Below are 23070 nucleotides of genomic sequence, written 5' to 3'. Positions count from 1 at the left end.
AATGCTAGCAAGAAGGTGAGGTGTCTCTGGAGGGTTTTTGGGATGGATGTTTTGAACCTGTGGGTCTTCACAACTCTTGGCCAGGAGACAGGAGGCCTCCGCATCCGCGGGGAGACCTCCCCGTGCCTCATCTCGGTGGGACCGAGGAGTTCCTAATGCTCCCTGTGCACCCAAACTGACTTCTTGCTTCCAACCTGTTTCGCTGATCCTTCTGGATTTATCTGCCGGAGGACAGACTCACAATTTAGGATTTTGAATTGTTTTTTTTTTTTTTTTCTTTAGTTTGTTTGTTTAAAATATGCCTCTGAGCTCCCGGCGGCCTCTGAGCACGTGGCACGGGGCGAGAGGAGCGGCGATGGCGAGGGCCGGCGTCGCCGGGGAGCCGCGCTGGCGGTGACCGATCCCCGCTCTGCGGCCCTGCCTCTGTCCGCAGCCGGCTCGGAGCCCGGAGCGGTGCCGCCGGCCGGGCCTGCCGCGGTGAGGACGCGTTCCCGAGCGGTATGAGCGGCCGGAGCCCGCTGCTGGTAGCATGAGTGCTGGCCCCCAGGTGCAGCTGGCTGTCCTCTGGCCTTGGCTGCTCATGGCGACCCTGCAGGCAGGACTGGGCCACACCGGGCTGGCGCTGGCGGCGGCCGTGGAGTCGGAGCGGGCGGCGGCGCAGAAAGCCATCATCAGGGTCATCCCGCTCAAAGTGGAGCCCATCATCCTGGAAGGGGAGTTCGCCAACGTCGCCGAGGTGACTCCGGCCGAAGGGAAACTGCTCCAGGTAAAAGCAGCGGTGCTCGGTCGCGTTCCAGCGGCCTCGCCGCCCGCCCCAGCCCGTCCCCTTTCCCCGCTGGCTGCCTGGGGTTCCGTGTCCCGGCGCTGTCCCCGCGGGTTCGGGCCCAGGGGCCCAGGGGACGGCATCGTGCTAAGGGCTGAGCCTTCCTTCGGGGCCGAGCTGTGGCTGCGCCTGATTACTGCTGAATTGTGGATGTGGTCGGCTGATTCCATAGAGATTATTTCGTATCTTAATTGATGTTATAAAGCTGAGTGTGTCAAGTCACATGTCGGGATGTAAAACATCTGACAGAAGACAGGATTAGCATTATTTCTCTGAAATTCATGAGGTTTTTACGCACATTCTGCCGAGGTCGGGGTTCTGTTTCAGCCCCGAATCCCATCCTGGCTGTGCCCACCAGAATCCCTGGCCCTGCTTGTTGTTGCTTGTACCTAAAGGGTGAATTTATCTACACAGGAGCTCCAGTGGTGTCACCACCAGGTACTTTTATAGATGAATTAATGCTGTTCTCTGACCTTTATTAAGGGTAATCTATTAAGGCCACAGGTATCTCCACACCTGGGCAGGAAGTGCATGTGCTGCACAGCCAGAGCTGAGCCATTCACTGAACAGATCCATCTCCTGCACACACTGCCTTTGGAGCTCAGTTTCCTGAGACCTGGTGTGCATTCTCTCCATTCTGTGGCTCATCTGCTCGGCAGTTGTGTGCTTTATTCTGGAGAACAAAAAAAAAAATTACAAAATAGCCTGCATTAATATTAAGTCTTAATTTTCTCCTGGACTTTTCCAAGCCTTTCCAAATGGGGTATGTTGAAATCTTAATTACATTTGAAGTCTGGAAAATTAAATGAAAGTAATAAATTTTGTGTAGTTTAAGAAGAGAAGGATAGTTGAGCCAGCTTTAGAACATGGTCACCTGTCTGAAAGTGAGCATGGACAATTTGTGACATGAATAAAGCCTGCTTTTCCATGCCTTTTGAACTCCTCAGGATGAAATCTCTGCTATAAAATTATATTACCAGGCTGAAAAAAAATCTGAGACAAATGCACTCAAGGTCCTCTTCTGTTGTGAGGCAATGTCCAGGAAAGTCAATATTTATTCCTTACTAAAGCTACAGTGGTGTTGCAACTGAGCACAAAGTATAGAGTAGGACCTTTTGGAAATGGGAGGATGATAACCTCTCCTGAGGGATGTGTGGAGGTTTCTAACCAAATGCAGCAATACCAAATGGGAATTTTGTGCCATCACAGCAGCACCAACCAGGTGTTTGGAATAAAAAGCTGTGAATAGTGTCCAGTTTCATCCTTTAAAAGTCATCCTCCAAATGGAGAGGGCTGGGGAAGCTCATCCAGCCTGTTGAGTTCGGGCACAGCAGACACTGAGCTGCCCTGGTGTGTTTCAGGCCTTGGCTCTGCTGCTCTGTGTGCTCAGGTGAGCTCCTGCTCCACATCCCGCTGGATCCAGTGTGGCAGTGCTGGTTTTAGCTGGCAGCCCCGAGAGGGGGTCAGGCTGTGCCTCCTGCAGCAGGATGTTTGCCTGGTGCCAGGCACTGTGCTCTAGGAGGACTTAGCCAGGTGTACGTGTGACCTCTCCTGCAGATCTCATGCTGTGGTTTCAAATTCTGCTGCTAGGTATTGAAACTTGGCCTATGAGATGGCAACTTTAGAGTTGTTTGGGTCCTGATCCTGCAGTGAGTTCGAGTTCTTACCTCTGGAAAGAAAAATGGGAAATGGGGATGTAATTCTCCAGGTACAAAAGAAGTAAGAAATTAGTGGGATGTATACTTTTCAGTTTGCTTTTAAATAGTGGGATATTAAACAGACCAGAATCAGGCTTTATTGGGATATCTCATTTTGCCCATGGTTGTCAACATCCCAATCTTGCAAAAACTTTAGTCATGTGCTTAACTTTGATGTCACTGGAACTCCTACTTAATAAATAAACTTACGGCTATGCACGCCTACCTGCACAATTGCTTCTTCAAATGTAGTTTAGGGACATAACATGGTACATTTAGAGTTATTGAGTCAAGAAGTGGGATTTTTACAGCATTTTTGCATAGGTCTTGGTTATGTCAGACTCTGTAAGGTGCTGCAGTCAGCCTGTCCAGGAGAACACAAACTGTAGAACTTAGCTTGGAAGAGAGGCATGGATGGCCCAGTCCCATTTCCAAAGCAATGCTCTCTTCTTTCAGAGGCAGAATAGGATTGCCCAGGGATCAGTGGTACAGAGGTGGCCCTGTAGGCAAGTCAGGTTTTCTTCATTATGACTTATAATTATCTTCATAGTGCTCTGCTCAATATATTTTTAGAAATGCATTCTTAATTTAATACAGAAAATCCTGCACGCAAGTGATGGAACATCACCAAAGGTACTTGTACCAGGATGTTTTCCTGGTTTCGTTTCTCCTTGCCCTATTTTCCAGGATCATCTACAGAAATGGACTTTGATTGTGGTGTGTTACATCTTAGAAGCCAACTTTAGCAATATCCTCTTTACCTACAATAAAAGAGCCCCAGTGTTGAATTCCCCCTCCCAGCCTTTGCCCTTGTGAGTGGTTTTGTGGGAAATCTCTGTGTTCCTGTTGATGCCCAGTGGGCAAGCAGGAAGATGCCAGGGAGCTGCCAGCCCTGCCAGTGTAACCCCAGCAGTGCTCCTCTGGCACTCCAGTGCTGCTGCTGCTGTGTGATGCAAAGGGAGAGGAATTTCTCAAGCAGGCAGAGCCACTTAAGCCTTTATAGGTCAAAAAACCAACACCTCAGACTTCTTGCAGAAATCATCTCCAGGCTTGTGCAGTGCTCCAGCTTGTTCAGGGAGCTCTGAGCATTAACTCTTGCTGGACAAGAGAAGAACCTGGGGAACTCACTGGCAGTTTCCAAACTGGAAATTTGGGTTTGGAAGTTTAAATTGGGAAGGAATCCTTCCCTGTGAGGGTGAGCAGGCCCTGGCTCAGCTGGGGCTGCCCCTGGATCCCTGGCAGTGCCCAAGGCCAGGCTGGACAGGGCTGGGAGCAGCCTGGGACAGTGGGAGGTGTCCTTGCCATGGCAGGGGGTGGAAATGGATGAGTTTTAAGAACCCTTCCAACCCAAAACAGTCTAGGATTCTGTGGTCTCTGCTGGGCCACTGTAGGAGCCTGAACTGCTGTTAAAAGTTCCATGGAAATCAAAACCTGGCCCTTTATTACAGATGGAAGAACCACAGCTTTTAGATAGGTAGGTTGGAAGGAACATATTTGGAACTTACCAACAATGGACAATCCATGAGCAGCTCAGGATTTGACATGCCCTCGGAATTGCAATTCCTGTGGCTGCCAATTAACTCCCTTTCACAGGATTGTTACAGAGATTTTTCAACTTTTTTTTTTATACTTCTGCTGCTCTATTGACTGATTTTTGCAGAATAAGTCTCATTTCCTTCTTGCCCTTGACTCAGTCTCCACTTGATACTGGAGCCAGTTGATGTTGGTTTGAAGGTAGATAGGAAAATAAGGAATGTCTTGTAAAGAAAAGGAGACAGTCACTGGAGGGAGTTGCAAGAAGATTTTTCTAGTTTGAATTACAACATGTGCAAATCTAATTGTGGAAGAAAAAACCCTTTTTTATTTGAGATATAGTTCATCACTTACAGTCTTGTTTAGGACAGTTCAAGGATGATCAGGATTCAAGGATGCATTATTAAAACTGAGCATTAATATCTCTTTGAGTGTGTATAACCCCCATCTTCTACACAGGGGAAAAGATGATTCCTTTAGTCTGTGCAGAGTGGCAGGGGTTGGTACAGTCTCTAGTTCTAGGGTATTTGAGAAAAAGTGTTAAAAGTTTGGGAAAAGTCCCTATAAATGATATTTAAAAAGAGATGGATAACCTCCCATTACTACAGGGAGGGCAGAGTGATCAGCAGTCCCAATCCCTTCACATGCTGACACACAGAAAATTCCAGTGCATGTGTGGGACAGTGGCATAGTCTCACTGAGCAGGCAGTGTGTAGAACTAGTTTTCCCAACATCCATTATTTCATTGCAAATCTCACAGTACTTTATTCCATTTCTGTACAAACTCAGCAGTTTCATAATGAGGGGATTGTAGGAGAAAGTCAGCTTTCACTTACCCATGGAGTGCATTGTTTTAACTTATCACTGCAGGAAAACAGCTGAAGAAAATAAAAATAAAATTGAAGAAACCCACAGAAAAAGCTCCCTAAAGGCTCTGAACCCCCAAACCAAGGATTATCCTCCTTCCTCGTCTTCTCCCTGAAAAGTAAATTATTTAAAAAACATTCAGATTGATCTGTTTAGGATGTATTGAGTGAGAATTGGAGGAGTAGCCTGAATCGCCTGGTTTTTTAGGTGGCATGTACCATTCAGAAGGAGAAAATCAATCACAGATCCAGTCAGAGGAGTGTGCTGTTCAGAACAGCAGTGATAATTATCCCATGGAGTTGCTGCAATGAACCTTAAAGGATCACCCTGGACAGTGGAGAGTGTTCCCAGTGTTGCAAGTCACATGCATTTGGAATTGAAATCCCCTCACAGAGGTTTACACTCCCAACCCATCCCAAAGTAAATACCTTAGTATCTTCTGTACTCCCAGCTCCTGCATCAACAAAAGCATGTTGAGTGCATAATGTTGACAGAGAAGCGGGAAAGTTGAACCAAATGATTATGGGGACTTAAATTACGTGTGAATAAACTGGTCAGATAGCACAATGTGAGGCATTTCAAAGGAGCAGTTTCTGCCCTTGGAACAGCTCGTACTCGTGTACACAGACTTGACTTAGCGTTAAGTAATGTGCAAGAGCTGCCTCAGAAGCAGAGTAATGGAGCCACTTGGCCTCACTGCTGCACAATAAAAATGGGTGCCTAAGTACCAAAAAGTGTTACTCTGACACAAACCATTAACAGGAAATTGCACTGAAACACTGAGATGAATGGTTCCTACAGAGAGAAAAAAGCACACTTTTTTATTTTACACTGCTCAGGAAAGGCTAAGACATTTGGAATTGTTTAGGCTGGAAAAAAGAAGTTCCAGGGTTACCAGATCATGGCCTTCCAGTACCTGAAGGAGCTGGAGAGAGACTATTTACAAGGGCTGGAGAGACAGGACAAGGGGGAATGGATTCAATCCAAAAGACAGTAGATTAGATATTAGAAGAAAGTTCTTCCCTGGCAGGGTGGGCAGGCCCTGGCACAGCTGTGGCTGCCCCTGGATCCCTGGCAGTGCCCAAGGCCAGGCTGGGCAGGGCTGGGAGCACCTGGGACAGGGGAAGGTGTCCCTGCCATGGCAGGGGTGGAACGAGTGTCAAGGTCCCTCCCAGCCCAAAGTGTCCTGAGATTCCATGGAAGTAAAAGCTGTCTTGGCGAGCACACAAAGCAGTGACTCTAAAAGGCTGTAGCCACCCAACACAGGGACATTGGTAGTGTTGAAGGAAACCAATTGGCCCAAACAGATCTCTTAGAAATTGGCTGTAGAGTATGAGTGCCGTGTTGGTAGTGGCCAGTGTAACCCACAGTGTGGATTGGCTCAGTGGTGGTGCAGGATTTAGGTGTAACTGGAAGGTGAGCCGATAAAATCCAGATGCAGAGTAGGAGTCTCATAGTTGGCTGCTGGAAGAGGTTGATGTTAGGGGCTGTTTCTGAACCTCCACCACTCTCTTGAGCATATGCAGAGGCTGGGCTGGAGCTTTCCATGGTGTGTCTTCTCCTTTCCTCACGCAGAAAACGTGTGACAGGAAACTGTTCCCTGCTTAAGGACTTTAAACCTAAATCTCCCAGCTTCCAGTGCACCATCTGGTGCTGGTTGCAGTTGCAGTTGAATTATTTATGATGGTGAGCGCAGATCCATCTTGAACTGAAGATTTTCAGTACTAAAAAGGTGACAGTTCTGGAGACTCGGGACTGGAGCAGAGATCTGTGGTCAGGAGACTGAACCCACAGGGCTGGAATGAGTGACAGTCAATAGAGGACATCTGGCCTTGCACAGGCCCTGGAATACATCCAGGGAACAAGTGGACATTTCCCAAAGATAAGCTGGCAGAAGGGTGAGATTACAGAAGGGAAACAGGCCCCTGTGATGCTTGCAGGCTGCAGCCAGGCTGAATTTGTGCTAGAATGATCTTGAACCATTAGAGGAATTTTTTCCTGTGCCTTCATCAAGTGAAAGCTTTGGTGGGCATTTCCTGTTGAGGAAGGCTGTTCTGAACTGCATGTGAATTTATTATTTTTAAACTAAAACCTTCAGAATTGTCAAAGTAATACAGCACCAACTCAGTATGATCAAAGAGGGCTCTGTTGAATCAAACTGGATTTTGGACAAAAATTAACATGCATTTTTATTTAATATATCTCAGTGGCTTTCCATGCAGTGAAACATACCAAAAACATGCCTAAAATGTTCACAACCTTGCCTAAAAGCTTTCTGTGGACTTTGCCCAAAAGTCATAGTATGAAAACAAGCAAGTTTTAACCTAAACTGAGAAAAGTAATAAATATAATGGGAAATGTGCAGTGTAGTTTGATCTTCAAGTCTATCATCTTCAGTATAATCAACAGTCTATGTTGCAGGGATTGCCTAGGGTCAAATAAGTGAAATTTTCGATTATAAACAAAGCAGAAATATAAAATAAATCTCAGTACAAGGGAATATATCACATTTCAGTAATGCACATTCATATTTTATTACCCTTTTGGTCTTTCCTCCATTCAAGGTCTCGCTCTTGGCTAGAGCAGCACAGGTGTAATGTAGACAGAAGTGGTGTGGATGGTCATGGTGGTCTCTTTTGTCTTTGAGTTCTGTGATTTATGACTTAGTTTTAATATCTCTTTATTTTCCCCCTTATTTCCCTGCTGTAAAGAGCAGGAAGCGCTGCACAGCCTTTCATTTGCCCACACCACTTTCAGGCTGCATTAAGGAATTGTAATCACATCTCATGCTTCGGAGCTTTGGGCCGCTGCCAGCGCGGCTCAGGCGGGACTTGGCCAAGAGTTGTCTTGGGACCTTTTCATCTTGTTTTTAGGAGCATCAGGGATTGGCCTTACTTCAGAACAAGGCACTTAAACATGTAGGTCAGTGTTCAAAGGTAGTCGAGAGAAGATTGGTTTGAATGTGCTTAGGTTGTATGGGTTACTCCTGCGCTGCCAGATTTCTGTGGAAGACTCTCTTCCCCCCTGCAGCCACCCCATTCAAATTATCTACAATTTTGGGTGTGTATTCTCTTTCTGTGCATGTTGAGATCTGAATCATCTGCCTAAATCAACGGATGCATTCTCACCTCGTCACTTCCCCATCCCTGAAGGGTCTGGTTAAGGGCATTAGTGGCCCTTTGATCTCTCTTTTGTTCTCCATCTCAGTAATTTGGTCTCCAGTGATCAAATGGGTTAATCTAATGCTTATTACTGTGCTTAGCATCAGGGTAGTGGTAGAGATGTACTGGATTGTCAAACACAGCAGTTCTGACTGGGGAGTTGAATAAATTCCTCTGGCCATAAACCCTGTGAAACAAATCAAAAGCTTTTGACTGAGTTGGGTTATGACATGTTACTTCTGAATGTAAGTAAAGCAGTTTGAGGATTAAATTTGCTTTGTTTTGGTAAAAGGTATGTGAATTCTAGTTCAAAGTTACATGAAAGGATAGATTTCAACTTCCTACTTGCAGAGCACCTCAGCAGCTGTATTTCCATGGGGTGTGCAGTGGACAGCACTGTTGGTGCCAGACTGTAGGAAGGACATGTCCATTGCAGAAACTCAGAGAGAATGACCTGGGATTGAGTTGATCCAGATGTAAAAAATGAACAGCACTCCAGTCCTGTTAGAGATATGAAACAGTTCTCCTTACAAAGGCCAAAAAGCCAAAAAACAGAGCAGGGCAGGCACAGTGTCTAGAAAGGGTATGGAGTGATGGCCACATGGCAGAGCAGAAGAGACGAGTTCTAGGGAGTGAGTGGAGAACACTGGCTCTTTCGTTAGTTGAATTTTGTGCAGGATCCTGCACCAAAATGTTACTTTCAGATTGTTTAAATATAGGGAACATCTCTAAGGATATGAAAGTCAAATAAGAGAGTGAATTGTGATAATTCCTGTAGCTTCCTGTGTGTCAGTTTGAATCAGACGTTAAATCTTGGCAAGTTGGTCTCTTTACACAACCATCCAGTGTAGAGATACATACAGCTCCAGAAACCCAGCCATGACTACTTTTTATAGAGTAGTAAGAGAGATAGTGTTTGTGTTTGTGTTACTGCTCCAGTCCTGAGTCCTGTTCCTTGCAAATTGATCTGAATAACTTTTTATTTACTAAGACAATTCTATTCTAAAATAAGTGGAACCTCCCCAAGACCATGAAGAGATAAGAGTTCCCCTTCTGCTTGTGATGCTGTATCTCTGCTGCTAAGTGTCCCGTTGGATGGTACTCCTGCAGCCATGCTGTGGGTGCACATTGTCCCTGAATGTCAGTGCTGGACACTTCTCTCCAAACATATCCCTGGGGCCACCAAAATGCCACTATCCTCCCCATTGCCCTCTGTTTCACCTGGCCTCATTCACATAACATGCCTCAGGCCATATAGTCCCACTCAGGTATTTTTTTTTCCTCATCTGCTCTCTCAAATGTCTTTTTTTAATCTTCTGTAATTTTCATCTTGCTTAGAATAATAGTTACTCTGGTTGCTTTTCTGTGTGTGTTGTTCTTGTTCAGTTCACAGAAGGGTTTAGGCTGCTGCCTGTCAGCATTTCCCTCCAACACTTTGCTCTCCTCAGAGGGATCATCTGGTCTTTCCATTGCCTCCTTAAGAGGACCTCTGACCTCTCTTTTGTCACTCCAGGGGACCCAAAGCTGCTGTTTGTAAACGCTGCCCAACTTCTCCATGAGCAAAGCCCGTCAGATTTAAGTGATGGACAAACCCCGCGTGCTTGTACAACATGCAGCCCCTATGTTAAAAAAGATCATTAAACAACTTGTGTTGGTTTTTGGTTGAGAAACCACCATTTCATCATTTCTGGCACTTGCACCTGGTTGTGGCCTGAGTTGGTGGCAGCTCTTTTCTTTGTGCTCCTTCTCTGGCTGCCTCTGTCGTGGTTGCTTTCTCCCACAGAACAAATTGGGGAATGCCATGCTGGCATTGGCCTTTTCCACACCCTCATTCAAAATCCTGAAAATTCTAAAAAGCCACTCTGGGACAGTGACAGTCATTTACTTTATTCCTGCTGAGATGTTAAGAGGCCAAAAATCATCCACAGTTGTGTTTTAATTTGGAAAAGGGTGACATGAAATCAAATAAGATCATTCAGAAGAATTTGAGAGGGCAGCCAGGAGTTACATCCTTTGCATCAAAGTGTTTGAGGACACTACAGTAAGAATGAAGATAAAATGTACCTCTCAAGAAATACTTGAAAAATGAAAAAAGCCTATCAGGATACCTAAACATAAGAAAGTATATAAAAGCATCCTGGAAAAGCAAGAAATTTGGTAAAATTAGAAAAAAGAGGAACAGCCTAAAAATACATGAAGACAGTGAAGAGAGAAGAAATAACTTGAAAATGGTAATGCTAGATTCTCTTCAGTCACAAGCAGAACGCTCACCTGACAATTGGTAGGATCTATAAAAAATTAAAGTCTAAAAGCTGTGCTTAGGGCAGCTGAACTCCCAGCAGAAAAAATGAATGCGGTTCTCCTTGTTCTTTCATCTGTCTCAGGCTGAAATGTCTGGAGATGAGATGGTGATGGAGATAGACATAATTACCACTATCAGTCACTGGGATCAGGTGGGATTCACCCAAGGACTGGGGAGGATGAAATCATTGAACTATTAACTTCTCTATGAACTCTTGTTTAAAATCCCTGGAAGGTGGCTGATGGGGTTCCAGCTTTTCTCTGAGCTCCAATCCACAAAAGCTCAGAGCAGTGTTTGTAGAATGATAAGTTGATAGAAATTATAACACAGAGTGCTACGAGTGGATGTGAAGGAGTCAACAGTGGCATCAGTTGGGCAGGTCTGGCTGAATTTCCCAAATGCAGAGACTTCCAGGGAAACTGAGATGTGGGTTAAGAAGAAGGCTTCTGGATGAATAATTATTGGAAGGTAGGAAGCAGGGGGAAGGAGTAACTAGCAGACTTTGCCTTTGGAAGGAGCTGGTGGCTACAGCTGTGTGTGCTGGAGCTGTGCTATCCCAAGTGTTGATGAGCACATGGAAACAGGAATGCATGGGAATATTCTAGAGCTTTCCAATACATGATCTAATTAGAAGTAATGAAGACAAGGTTCATCTGTGAATCATTACATGACCTTATGACACCAAATACTTCAGGGAAACATGGAGAACCAGTCATTTTCTTACATTCTGGTGATGGGCTCTAATTTGCCCATTGCCACAAGTGTGTCTTGTGATTTTAACAGACTGGTCTGTGCAAGTGTCAGCTTGGTATGTGGTGGTTGTCATGAAGACAGAGGGAACATTAGCAACGAAAATGAGAGAATAAACCAGAGAATCTCTTTTGATCTCCTGTGGAAATCCCAGGTACATCCAGATATTGAATCCTGTGTGAAGTTCTGTTCCCTACAGCTCTAAAAAAGCAGCAGCTGTATTGGAAGATGTTTGGAGAAAAACATAAGGATAAAAGAAAGCATAAGGTGTGTTTTATCCAAAGAAAAACAAACTGGACTAACTCTCTGCTGGCTGGAAAAGAGGCAGCTGAAGGGTGACCCAGGGAAGATCCACAGAGTTGTGAATAGGGATTGACTGTTAGTTTCTCTTCATGTGAAAATAATGGGGCATCACATGAGGCTACAAAGAGTCGTGTTCAAAGGGAAGTGCTCTTCACTCACTGTACAGTTAACGTGTACAATCCCTTGCTGCAGGAACTGCTTTGGATGCTGAAAGTTTACAGAGGTTCAAAAACCACTGGAACTAATGAATGGGAGAAGGCTCCATCAATGGCTGTGAAATAACAGGTCCCAGCTTTGCCTCTGGGAGTCTATAAAATGTTGGAGGCTTGGAGAATGCCTGGGACAGAAGCCCTACAAGCTTGTCCTGTTCTTACTTCTCCTTCAGAAATCCACTGCTGGCAACTATAAGGCAAAGATGTTGGGCTGCACAGCTTTGGTCCAAATCCAGCCCTGCATTCTTCTTTCCTGCAGAAACCTTCCAGCCCAAGCCCCACTGCCCTCAGCACCAGCCCTTCCAGCCCCCTTCTGCTCTTTTGGGCAAATCTGGGAAAAACTGCCTGAGTACCTCCTTCATTCTCCATCACTGAGATGAAGGTCAGCTCTTTGTTCACATAGAAAGCACTGGAAGGTTCCTTAGGTTCCAATATTGAAAATCTGACATGGCTTTCAGTTTCAATCGGCGTTTGTATCCATGGGCACTTTGGCCTTCATATCATGGAATCTTGGAAAAACCTGGGTCAGAAGAACTTTAAATATCATCTTGTTCCAAATCACTGCCATGGACAGAGACAGCTTCCTCTAGACCAGGTTGCTCCCAGTCCTATCCAGTTTACTGAACATAGCATTTTTATTCTTTGTCACCCTCATCATTCATGATTCCCTCACTATGTTCCACTGATGGGATAATAACTCTGTGTGTGTATCTCAAGCAACAAAACCTAGATCTTTGATACCTTCCAGAGAGTTTGAGTACAGCACATGCTCTCAGCAGTTATCTTGTAAGAGCTGTATCTCAATAACAGTCAGATATTCCTGCATTTGAAGTAAGAGTTTCTCTACTTATTTGAGAATATATATTTTTTGAAGATCTGTTGGCATATTCCCCTTTCCTTGCCTAGGGAATGAATCAAGGTGACCTGCAAACATCAGATACTTCATCACCAAGAAAATCAGTTGATGTGGAATCATAGAATCATTTAAGTTGGAAAAGATCTTTAAAATAATTAATTGCGACCATAAACATTTATCTTGAAACAAATAGAACTGAGACATCATACTATGGGGAAAAAAACCTAGCCATAGTCCTATGGCCATCAGCTGAATTACTCTACACTGCTAATTTAAGGAAGCCCCTAAATTTGCCCTGAATGGCCATAAATATTTTGTGCATTTTAGAAAGATATGTTTTATTTAGAGGTATCAGATAAATAAATCAGATAACTACTTCTGGGACATAAATTCTTACCCCAGCTGGGAGGTCAAAAATAAGCTTCAAGCCCTTGCCAGCCATGCCATTTTAGAGTGGATTTTGGGGCAGATGTGTTCATTGAAGCATTGCTCAGGCCTGGCAGGGGCTGCCCAGGGCAGTGACGGTGTCCCCAGCCCGGGAGGGTTTAACAGATGTGGCACTTGGGGACATGGGGCAGTGCTGGCCTTGGCAGTGCTGGGAGAATGGTGGCGCTCGATGGCTTTCCCAACCTAAACACTTCTATGTTTCTGTGGTTTGTGTTTTTAGGTCTGCTTGTTCAGCTAATGTCAAAGAAGGTATTTCGAGGGGCTGTAGTTTCTGTCTCAGGTCATGGAGCAGGGAATTCAGCGTGCTTGGTGGTGCCCAGCACTGGAAATTTTGGCTGCTCCAGGGGCAGACAGATGGTTTAACTGGCAGGCCAGAAGTGTGAAATGTGGGATAATGTCCCAAAGGGCAGTTTGCAGAAACAAGGGGCTTTGCAAAATCCATTTCTCCAGGTGCCAACAAGTCCTGTCCCCGTTGTCTACAGGCCAGCCTGTTCCTTGGAATCCTGGTAGCACATTCTTGATTTTGCAGCCTGAAGGATTAATTGGCATCTGTCTAATCCTTCTTCCCCAAAAGCTGAGTTCAAGATAAGCAAGTTGGTGATTCTGCAGGCTTTGGTCTGGCTAGGACAGGCTAAGGGAAAGTTAAAGCCAGAGGGACTGGAGCCTGTTCTCCCAGCCTGACTAGAACAGAAGACAAGAGATTTGCTCCAGTCCCTCTTCTGAGCTCTCCCCTCCAGATTCTGGTGGCTATTAGAAGCAGCTTCTCTTTCCTTAACCTCTCATCCCTGTGTTTCAGTGGTCCTGGATAGTTCACTGGGCCTGGTGAGCTGTGATGTACAGATCACACCAGTGCAGACACCTGGGCACCTATTTCTGTCCATATGAGGGATTTTCAATTTTAACTCCATGGTCCTAAAATTCTGTAGAAAGCTTTGGTAAAAGAGTGGTGACTTCTACCCCAGCATGAGATCTCAAGCAGAATCTCAGCATCCAGACACCACAGGGCTGTGGCAGCTTGTTTGTTACTGTAACTCTGTTCCTAAATGTGACTTCCCTGGCAGCACGAGGTTCTGCCAGAGGGTAAGAAGGACCCTCTGCTAAATATTTGACATCCAGGATCTTTGTTTCCCCTTCCCAGATAAGGTTTCTTACATCTTTTCCTGAGGTCATACCTGAGTTTTGCTGGAGCCAGAAAATAGCCCTTCTTTTCCCCCCAGTGACCCCCAGACCTTCACGGACAGAGAACTTTGTTCCCTCAGACACTGATGTCAGGCAGAACATCCCCTTCTGTGTTGCCCAGGACCATCCCCTGAAGGAGGCCTCTGTCCCTTTGTATCATGAGCTGGGAGATAAAGACATGCAGTGATATTGATAATTGCATAGCATACTGTATCAGGAGATGTTGTGGTACTGCCCAAGTGTTGTGCCTCCAGCCATCAGTAAATTCCATCAAAGGTCAAGTTGTTCAATGGCCTCTCCAGAGGATGGCCCCATTCCTGGTGTCTGCATGGCTGTGGAGTTCCATGAAACTCTACACCAGTGCTGATGCTTTCAGGAATGCTGCTCAGTTAGGCAGCCTGTGGCTTGCAGACTACTCTAAAAGTGCTTGAGATGCCCCCTCTGTGGGGAGAGAATTGGTGCATGGAGTTGCCTCCTGAATGTGTATGTGGATTGTCATTTAAAGGAGAGAAGGAGATAAAGGGATAGTAATTGGGTTGTTTGGAGATGTACAAATCCCCAAGAACTACTGTCCCTGCTTCCACTGCAGTCTTGTTCTTGGGGTGAATTGTCAGCCCACAACGGGGAGTCTGTCCCTGCTTCCCATTCTGAGCCCATACTCGTGGAAGTCTGCATCCCAAAGAACACCTGCTTAATGCTGGGAACATTTCCCTTCTTCCATGGCAGGACTGGGACCCTTGTGCCATGACTTCTGAAGTCAGGGGGGAAGAAGGTGGGATGAAACTGGTGATGTTTTTGGTTGGCCATAGTGCTTTAAGCAGACAAGATGAATGCAGGGAGTAAGTGATGTTTCCACGAAGACAAATTTCCTTGTGTTTGTTTAATTCTGTTGACATGTTGAGAACTTCAAGAGATTTTTAAACCTTCTAAACTCCAGCTAAGCATCTATGTGAGTGTGGGCTTAAGCAGGGTGTTTTGGGAGTATTCCTTTGCTTCCCTGAAAAATCCTGCGGGACCCAGGTGAAAGCTGCTGAATTTTAGAACCTTTGAGGATTTTTTTTTTTTTATGTGTGTATGTTAGCACAGATTTGAAGGACGATTTTGTATTGAATTGTAGCTTGTCTGTGTCCTGGTGGAGAGGTCACATTGCCTGGAGAGGTCAGTGATGGTTTGGCTGCCTCGTGGCCATGCAAACCAGTCCAGAGTTTGGGTGTTTGTTACGGATTTCCTTTAATCCAGTCTGGCAATTCCTGTGATCTTCGATCTCCTCCATCTGAATTGTACCCAGAGGTTTGCATCTGACCTTTTGACCATGATATCAGTCTGGCAGCCTATGTTAATTTGTTATTTCATCATGATATTGTCCTTTCATTGACCTTTGGTTGTTTTCAGAGTCAGTGCTTTCACGAGTGCAAGTTTCTCATCTTCTGTATTTTGAGCTATTTGTTCTTGGATTGTATTGGTGTCTGAGACTGTGTCTGGTCACACTAAAATGTGCATTTCTCATGTGGAAGATATCAGAGCTGGTGGCAAGCCTTATTTTTGACATTATTTATGATGGTCCAGGACTTAGTGTTTGTTATCTGCAGTGAGATTGCCACAAAGAACTAATCTAAGTTCCTCCATTTGATTGACTTTTCCAGTTAAATAGGTAGTTATTAAATGATTAAACTTAATTGATTAAAGAGGACAGAACAATGTATGAGCATCTCAAGTGCATTTCTGATTTATTCTTCACCTGTGGAAATTTCAGTGTGTAAAGTCTTGCCCACAGAAATGTTTGAAACCTGACACTTGTAGCTGAATTATTAATTTAGCAAACTCCCTTCTCTCTCTCCAGCTGAGAAAAGAAACATCTTGGGGTAAAAAATGAACTGAAACATCCTGTCTATCAAATGTTTCTGTAGAATTTTTTCTCTTACACAAAGCCCAGTTCAGTGATCACCCAATGAGCACTGGTGGAGGGGGAGAGCTCTGAGTTTCAAAGTAATTTCTTTTTTATCTTTAAATTTGGATATTTGGTTTTTTGTTGGAATTCAGAGGAACTTCAGAAATTGAACTGTCTTTCAGATATGTTTGCAGGGAAAATGTATCTGCCATTTCCACTCAGACTGTACCTGTAAGCTGATATCTTTGGGGTTTCTTTGAGCTTCACTGGTTTGTTTTGCTTTGTTTCCAACCATGTTTTAGCAAGATAAGCATCTCTCAGTATTTTCCCTTCATTTCAGTAATTGCCTTCTCTAGTGACCCATTTCCTGTGCTCTTCTATTCAGGTATCAAGACCTCTGTGCACAGCCCACGTACCCCAGTGCACAGAGCCTTCACTTAATCATATTATCATCTCAGGTAATTCATTACAAGCTCCTCAGAGCAGCAAATGGAACAAAAAAACCCACTTATTTCTCTCAACTCCCTCCCCAAAGACACAACCCTTGTAAACAGAGCTGCTGACCAGATGCCTGGAAATTTGACATCATCAGCCACCGAGGTGGGAACTGAGCTTCTTTCAGGTTTTCAGAGTTCTTTCACTGAAATAATTTAGCCCCCCAAACTTCAATGCAGTTGTTATCAACTCAGTGTTTGCCACTGTTCTGATGTGCTGCAAAGCAATAAAGAAAAAGTCATGAGTTTGAGTTTATGTGAGATTCAAACCATAAAGTGATTTGTAATAAAAACACAATAATTGAGGTTCTACATCAAAGAAATAAGGAAACGACTTTGTCTCTTGAAGCCAGATGTGATGTGTTCTCTTAAAAGGAGCTGACCAAGTGTCCAGGTCTATTCTGCATCCTCAGAGCTCACATTTGTGATGTTGCTCGATAAAAATCCTGGATAACTGATGCAATCTCCTCAGGAAACAGGGGATGGCTGCCTTGCAGGAACATGGCAATGCAATGTACTTTTACCTGCCATTGACTGGAAGTTCAGGCTCAAATGAGAAATCAAGGTTGTAAATTCAGGTAACTGAACAAAAGTCAAGCTGATAATGCTTTTTCTCCTTCTTGCCTGGCAATACTGTTTTGATCTTACTGGGACAGTGCTGGGTCAGTGTTTGTAACTGTGTGATCCTGCCTGGAGCCGAGCAGACACAGATTGTTGTGTTCATCCTCACACCCTGAGGTGCCCAGGAGCCTCAGGGCTGTGCTGCAGGGGGAGGTGAGCAAGGCTGAGCTGGGCCAGTCCGAGGGCAGCAGGAGAGCGACTCTCAGGGAGCCTCCCCAGAGATACCCACAATAAACCCAGCCTTGCCAAACTGCCTGATCACTTCAGCTACTTGACATCAAGCCTGGAGCCAGGTTTAAAGGAAGTATGGAACCTTGAGCCAAGAGTTTAATTCTGTGTCAGCTCTGCTGCCTTTTTTCCCCCCAGCAATAACAAACCAACAGTAATCAGTTGGGATATTTCAGCCATGAGAAAAGAAGGCTTCAGTGTGACCCAACTGTGGCCTTCCAGCACGTGAAGGTAGCTGCCAAGAAAGATGGGAGAGACTATTTACAAAGGCCTGGAGTGACAGGACACAGGGAATGGCTGCCCAGTGCCAGAGGGCAGGGCTGGATGGGGGTATGGGGAAGGAATTGTTCCCTGATGGTGGTGAGGCCCTGGCACAGGGTGCCCAGAGAAGCTGTGGCTGCCCCTGGATCCCTGCAAGTGTCCAAGGCCAGGTTGGAAGGGGCTTGGAGCACCCTGGGACAATGTCCCTGCCCATGCCATGGGGTTGGAACTGGAAACTAGATGAGCTTTAAGATCCTTTCCAATCCCAACCATAGTGGGGTTCTGTGAGTCCATGATATTAGACAGTGTTGAACCTCTCCCAGCAGTGCTCTGAGGTCACTGCTTCCATAAGTTGTTCTATCCTCATCTCTTTACAGTCAGGATTTTTGTATAGACAAGAGACTTGCTTTGCTGGTTTTAAAATGACAGTTTTCTTGCTTTTACTGGAGAACATGAAGCCAAAGGTGCCTTTACTTAGAAGTAAGAAAAAGTTTTACCTAGAAGTGAAAAATAAGATCTGAGATGGTGCTTCTTTCTTCAGGAAATCCAGTCCCTGCTGTTAGACTGAACCCCTCCAGAAGGTTGTTTTCTGTGCAGAGGAGTTTTAGCTCTTTGGTGGAAAGTCATTGGAAAGGACTGGGACTTCTTGAGTGTGGGTGTGTGTCGCAGGGCAGATGAACCATGCAGGGGCCCAGGGGCTCTGGGGCTGTCTCTGAAGGGAGATGGGACAAAGCAGCTCAGCAGGTGTGGGCTGCACATGGGCACAGTGAACAGGGAGTCAGGAGACAAAGGACAAGGTGGGTCCATCCTCCCAAAATCCCAGCCTCAGGAGCTTTGGGGTCATCCAGGCTGGAAATGACAGACAGGATACTTGAATTGTTATCTGGAATGGATCTTGTCCCATGGTTTATCTGGATATTTTGTATCTTCACACCATCCCTCAGCAGGGAGTGTCACTCAGAGCCTATGAGAAGAATTCTTGTTTATTTTACACCTTTTCCTTGGTTTGAAGTGATACCTTCCTCTGTGCATTATGAAGAATAGTGAATAATTAATCTGTATTTGCATCATTTCCAATGTTCACAACTTTACAAGGTACCATCCTCTTCTGGGTGGAGCATCCTGGGCTCCCCTTAGCCACAGATTTCCCACCTTTTTGCTACTTGTCTATTTTTTCTACCTGTGCCCTTTTTCAGATTTTCCCATGTTGACATAGAGTCAGCATTACCAAATTGCCTGTTGAGCTGTAAGTGTCCATGGACAGCATTTCCCAGTCTTTTTTTCCTCCATAAATTCCTAACTTTATCTGCTTTATTGGCTAGGGCAGGAATATATTTATTTGTTTGTTTGTTTGTTTGTTTAAAATAGATACAGTGCCCATCAACAATGTGATGCTTTCAGAAAGTGTTCTAGAATAATTCCAGGATCTCTCCTGAGTTTAATGAGCTATTTTAAAGTCTATGTCCTTGTCTTTACAGCTCAAATGATTGTTCCAGGCACATCCCTTTGTCCTCACTGGTACTAAATTTCCCCTCTCCCAGCACAGAGCCATTTCAGCAGCAGTTACACACAGGGCTGATCCCAGCTCCTTGCTGGAGAGGACTTGCTCTTCTTTTTCCCTCACTACTGCTTTCCCCTCTCCTACTTTCTGTGCCACAACTCATCCCTCACTTGCTGTGACCCCAGGCCTTGTGAGACCCTTTCCCAAACCTGTCCAATTCATTACAACTGCAGCAAATGCTCAATTTTACTTGCTGGGTTCATTTTCTGGTGTTTTCATGAGCTGAATGAGCTCATGGAGGAGCCAGGGATGGGGTGAGCAGTGGGGAATGTGTGGCCAGGAGCATGGGAGGAGGTGGGAGCTGTTGGTATCATGTTGCTCAATAAACCATCCAGTGGGTAGCCTGAGATCCTTCATGCAAGTCTTCCCAATCAGTCTGAGATTGGATAATTTGGATTTTGAGATGTGGATAACTCAAAATAAAAAAAAAAAAAATTCATCTGCAAATTTTGTCACCTCATTAATTTACCCTTTCCCAAGTAATTTATGACCATGCTGAAATGCTCTGCATGGGAACTTCCTGACTTCCTCCGTGGTGCCCTATGATGCAAACAATTAATGTAGGTTTTTTTGTAAATATTTTTTGAGTGCATCTTTCATTCCCTGAGTTATTTGTTGGCCACAGAGACTCACTAATAGACATCCTGCTTCTAATGTGTTGAAAAAGACTTTATTGTTTGTATGGGAGCCCCTGGCATGTTTTTCTCTTTTGACCAGTCTCCTTAACTTGCCAGAATTACAGTCTTTGCTGTTCTCGTCCTTTGGAGTTAAGTTCCTCTTTTCAAAGGTTTCCTTTTCTTTCTAGTCTTCTCCTTTCCTGTATTATTCACTGTTGGAGTTTTGGGCTCAATGGTGTAAATTTACTCCAAGCCTCCAGCAGGAAATCTTTCAATATTTTCTGTATAACCCAAAAACATTTTGCCTTTTAATTTGCGTTCTAAAATGTTTTCCCAACTACTTTTCTTATTCTTAGACTTCTAGTGTTTGAGAATGTTTTAGTTATTTATTTTTCTTTCCTACGAATAGTAGGAAAGAAAAATAAATAAATATTTCTCACTATTAGAGAAATAATCTATCTTCAACCAACCTCCCTGTGCACTATCCAGAATTGCACCTACTTTGGAGGTTGCTCCAAACTTTTCCGTAACGAAGTTGATAAAGATACCAAAATCTGTCTTATGATCAGATTTCAATACATTTGCCCTGCTGGTATGGAGATGACTGAAGTCACCCATTAATGATGAGCTGGAGCCCCTGTCCTGGTGCCCAGGAGAGGGCTGGATGTGGCACTCAGTGCTCTGGGCTGAGGACAGGGTGGGGACTGGGCACAGCTTGGGCTCAGTGGTCTTGCAGATCTTTTCCAACCCCAGTGATTCTGGGATTCTGGGGTTGATACCGTGCTTTTCTACTTTTGTCACCTCCCTCACTTGCTTTTGCCTTTCCTGCTTTCTGGGATCACCACAGAGAGATCATCAGTTGGTAGCTTTGGTATTTTTTTTCCATGGAATTTCAACCTATAGATTTTTGAAACTGTTTCATGCAATTAAATATATTTTAATGCAGCCCACTGTATTATTCCTGTATCTCTGTTATCACAACAACATCTGAATTAACTTCTTTACTTTGAATTTCCCAGGTGCTAATGAAATTAATTTTGTAATTTGAAAGTAATCAATTTGGTTTACCCATCTAGGCTTGGGTTTTATGTTTGCAGTACAAGTAAATACTTCTATATATTTATACATAGAGATGTATGTCTGTATATATGTACACATACAGATATATATACACACGCATAGGTACATATGTGTTTATACATACATTATATATATTTATTAATCAAACCAGAAAGGTTTGGTTTGGGAGGGACCTTAAAGATCATCCAGTTCCAACCCCTGCCATGGGCAGGCACATCTTCCACTACCCAGGTTGCTCCAAGCCCCATCCAGCCTGGCCTGGAACACTTGCAGGGATTGTTAATACCCAGAGCATTCTTGCATGTGGTGTTAGTGCAATATTCAGTTTTTTACGTGCAGGAATTAAGAGACAAGTCTTATCCCCAGATACCAGCTATGAATACATAAAACCTGACTTGCAGAATGACTTTAGGCACCCGAGGGATCAGTGGGGCACTGTGGGAGCTCCAGTGCCTCGGGAAGTGCAGTGGATTGGGAAAGGCTTCCTGGAGGGCCTGGTCTGGAGCTGAAACCAGGCACAGAGGGAGGCAGCGATGAAACATCTGCACTGCTTGATCTCTGCAAATGTTCATCAAAGTCTGAGCAAGCAACAAGTTTCCTCTTGTTGTGTCCTGGTTGGATCTCGCTCGCAGACAGCACGCCACGATCCTCATCTTCCCTCGCCATCCCTCACTCCAGCAGCAGCTTTCCCGAGCCTCAGGCAGCACAAGCTCTGACTCATTTACTTAATATTCCTCTAATGGAACTGCCCAGAGCTCTGGACCTATTCTCCGCCAAAACAATTCTTCTCCTCCCTATTTTTCCACACCCTTCACTTTCTTCTCAGCTCCCGTCACAGTCCTAATCAGACTTTAGCTGTGCTCCCCTGATCAGATTTTCCCTTCCATTCCCTGCTGGATCCCTCATGTCCTGACAGCCCAAGGAGGGTGTGAGTGGCAGTGGAGGAGCCAGGTGACCTTTAAAGCAAAGCCAAGAGGGCAAGAATCAAGCAGGAGTTTCTTCAGCCGCGGTGCCATGGGCAGAGGGGGACAGACATCCCAGTGTCCTCCCCACCCTGGGTTTGGAGCAGGATCCCAGCTAGCTGGAAGCTGCACTGCTTCCAGGGCATCTGTGGCAGGGGAGCTGGGACAAGCACAGGTGCTTCTTCCAGAAAGGATGGGAATGGCAGAAAAGGCTGAGGATGAAAAGTCTCCGCCAGAGCTGTGTGTATTGGTCAGGCAGGCTGGAGGGCACTGGGATGAGCAGAGCTCCAAGCCAGGAACTGCCACCCCAATCAGCCAGACAGCAGCTGTGGAAATTCTTGCCCAGCCTTGTTGAAGACCATGTTACCACCATAATTCAAAGATGACAAGGTGGTAGCATTCCTGGAGTTCTGATCTCTTGATTGCAGGACCTGAAATCCCAGGTAGCAACCCCAGACTGCTCAAGGGAAGCTGGCCGAGATGATTTTTCTCTTTTTGTGGAATCTGCATCTTCCAGGATCTACCTGAGACACCTCCCAGGCATCTCCTGGAGCCTTTTCATATCTCCTCCAGGCAGCTGATATCCCAGGTACCATCTCCCAGAGTCTTTTCATCTCTGATTTAGGCACTGGCTATCCTCAGTAGCAGTCCCAGACTCCTCCAAGGAAGTAATCTGAAATTATTTTTCTCCTTTCATGGAAACCTCATCTTCTAGGATGCACCAGGCATCTCCAGGAGTCTCTTTACATCTCCTCTTGGGAGCTGAGATCCCAGGTAGCAGCCTCATACTCCTACAAGGAGGTGTCCAAGGGGCTCTTTCTCTTTTGAAGGAAAATGTATGTTCTGGGATCCACCTGAGCTGAGCCCATTCCCAAGCATTTCCTGAAGCCTTTATCTCTGATTTCAGGGACTGAGATCCCAGGTAGCAGCCCCACACCACTCCAGGGAAGCTTCCCAAAAAGTTTTTGCTCTTTTGGTAGAAGTTCTCTGTTCTAGGCTCCAGTTGAAACTCCTTGGATCTCGGCAGGGAGGGGCAGAGCAGGGCCCAGGCTCTGCTCCAGGCCCAGCAGTGGCACCAGAGCCACGGGCAGGGCCTGAGCCCAGCACTGCCCCTGCCCAGGAGGCACAACTTGTGCCCTGGGCAGTGCCCAGCCCTGAGCAGGCTGCCCAGGGAGGGGCTGGAGTCTCCCTCAGCACTGGGGATCCTGCAGAGCCCTGTGCACACAAT

The 23070-nt window shown here is 45.3% G+C and overlaps 1 protein-coding gene across 1 annotated transcript in view; it reads left to right on the top strand.

Moving 5' to 3' along the window:
- The first annotated feature begins 529 nt into the window (after positions 1 to 529).
- RNF43 (ring finger protein 43) overlaps positions 530 to 23070 on the top strand; it is a 55922-nt gene continuing 33381 nt past the window's right edge. The window contains exon 1 of the mRNA XM_058037755.1: positions 530 to 766. Coding sequence (XP_057893738.1) covers positions 530 to 766 — 237 coding nt within the window. The remainder of the gene's footprint in view (positions 767 to 23070) is intronic.

Source organism: Melospiza georgiana, chromosome 19, assembly GCF_028018845.1.
Source record: "Melospiza georgiana isolate bMelGeo1 chromosome 19, bMelGeo1.pri, whole genome shotgun sequence".
In the NCBI taxonomy this organism is placed as follows: Eukaryota; Metazoa; Chordata; class Aves; order Passeriformes; family Passerellidae; genus Melospiza; species Melospiza georgiana.
Note: the sequence above shows the minus strand (reverse complement) of the source record. Positions and strands in the feature narration are given on the sequence as shown.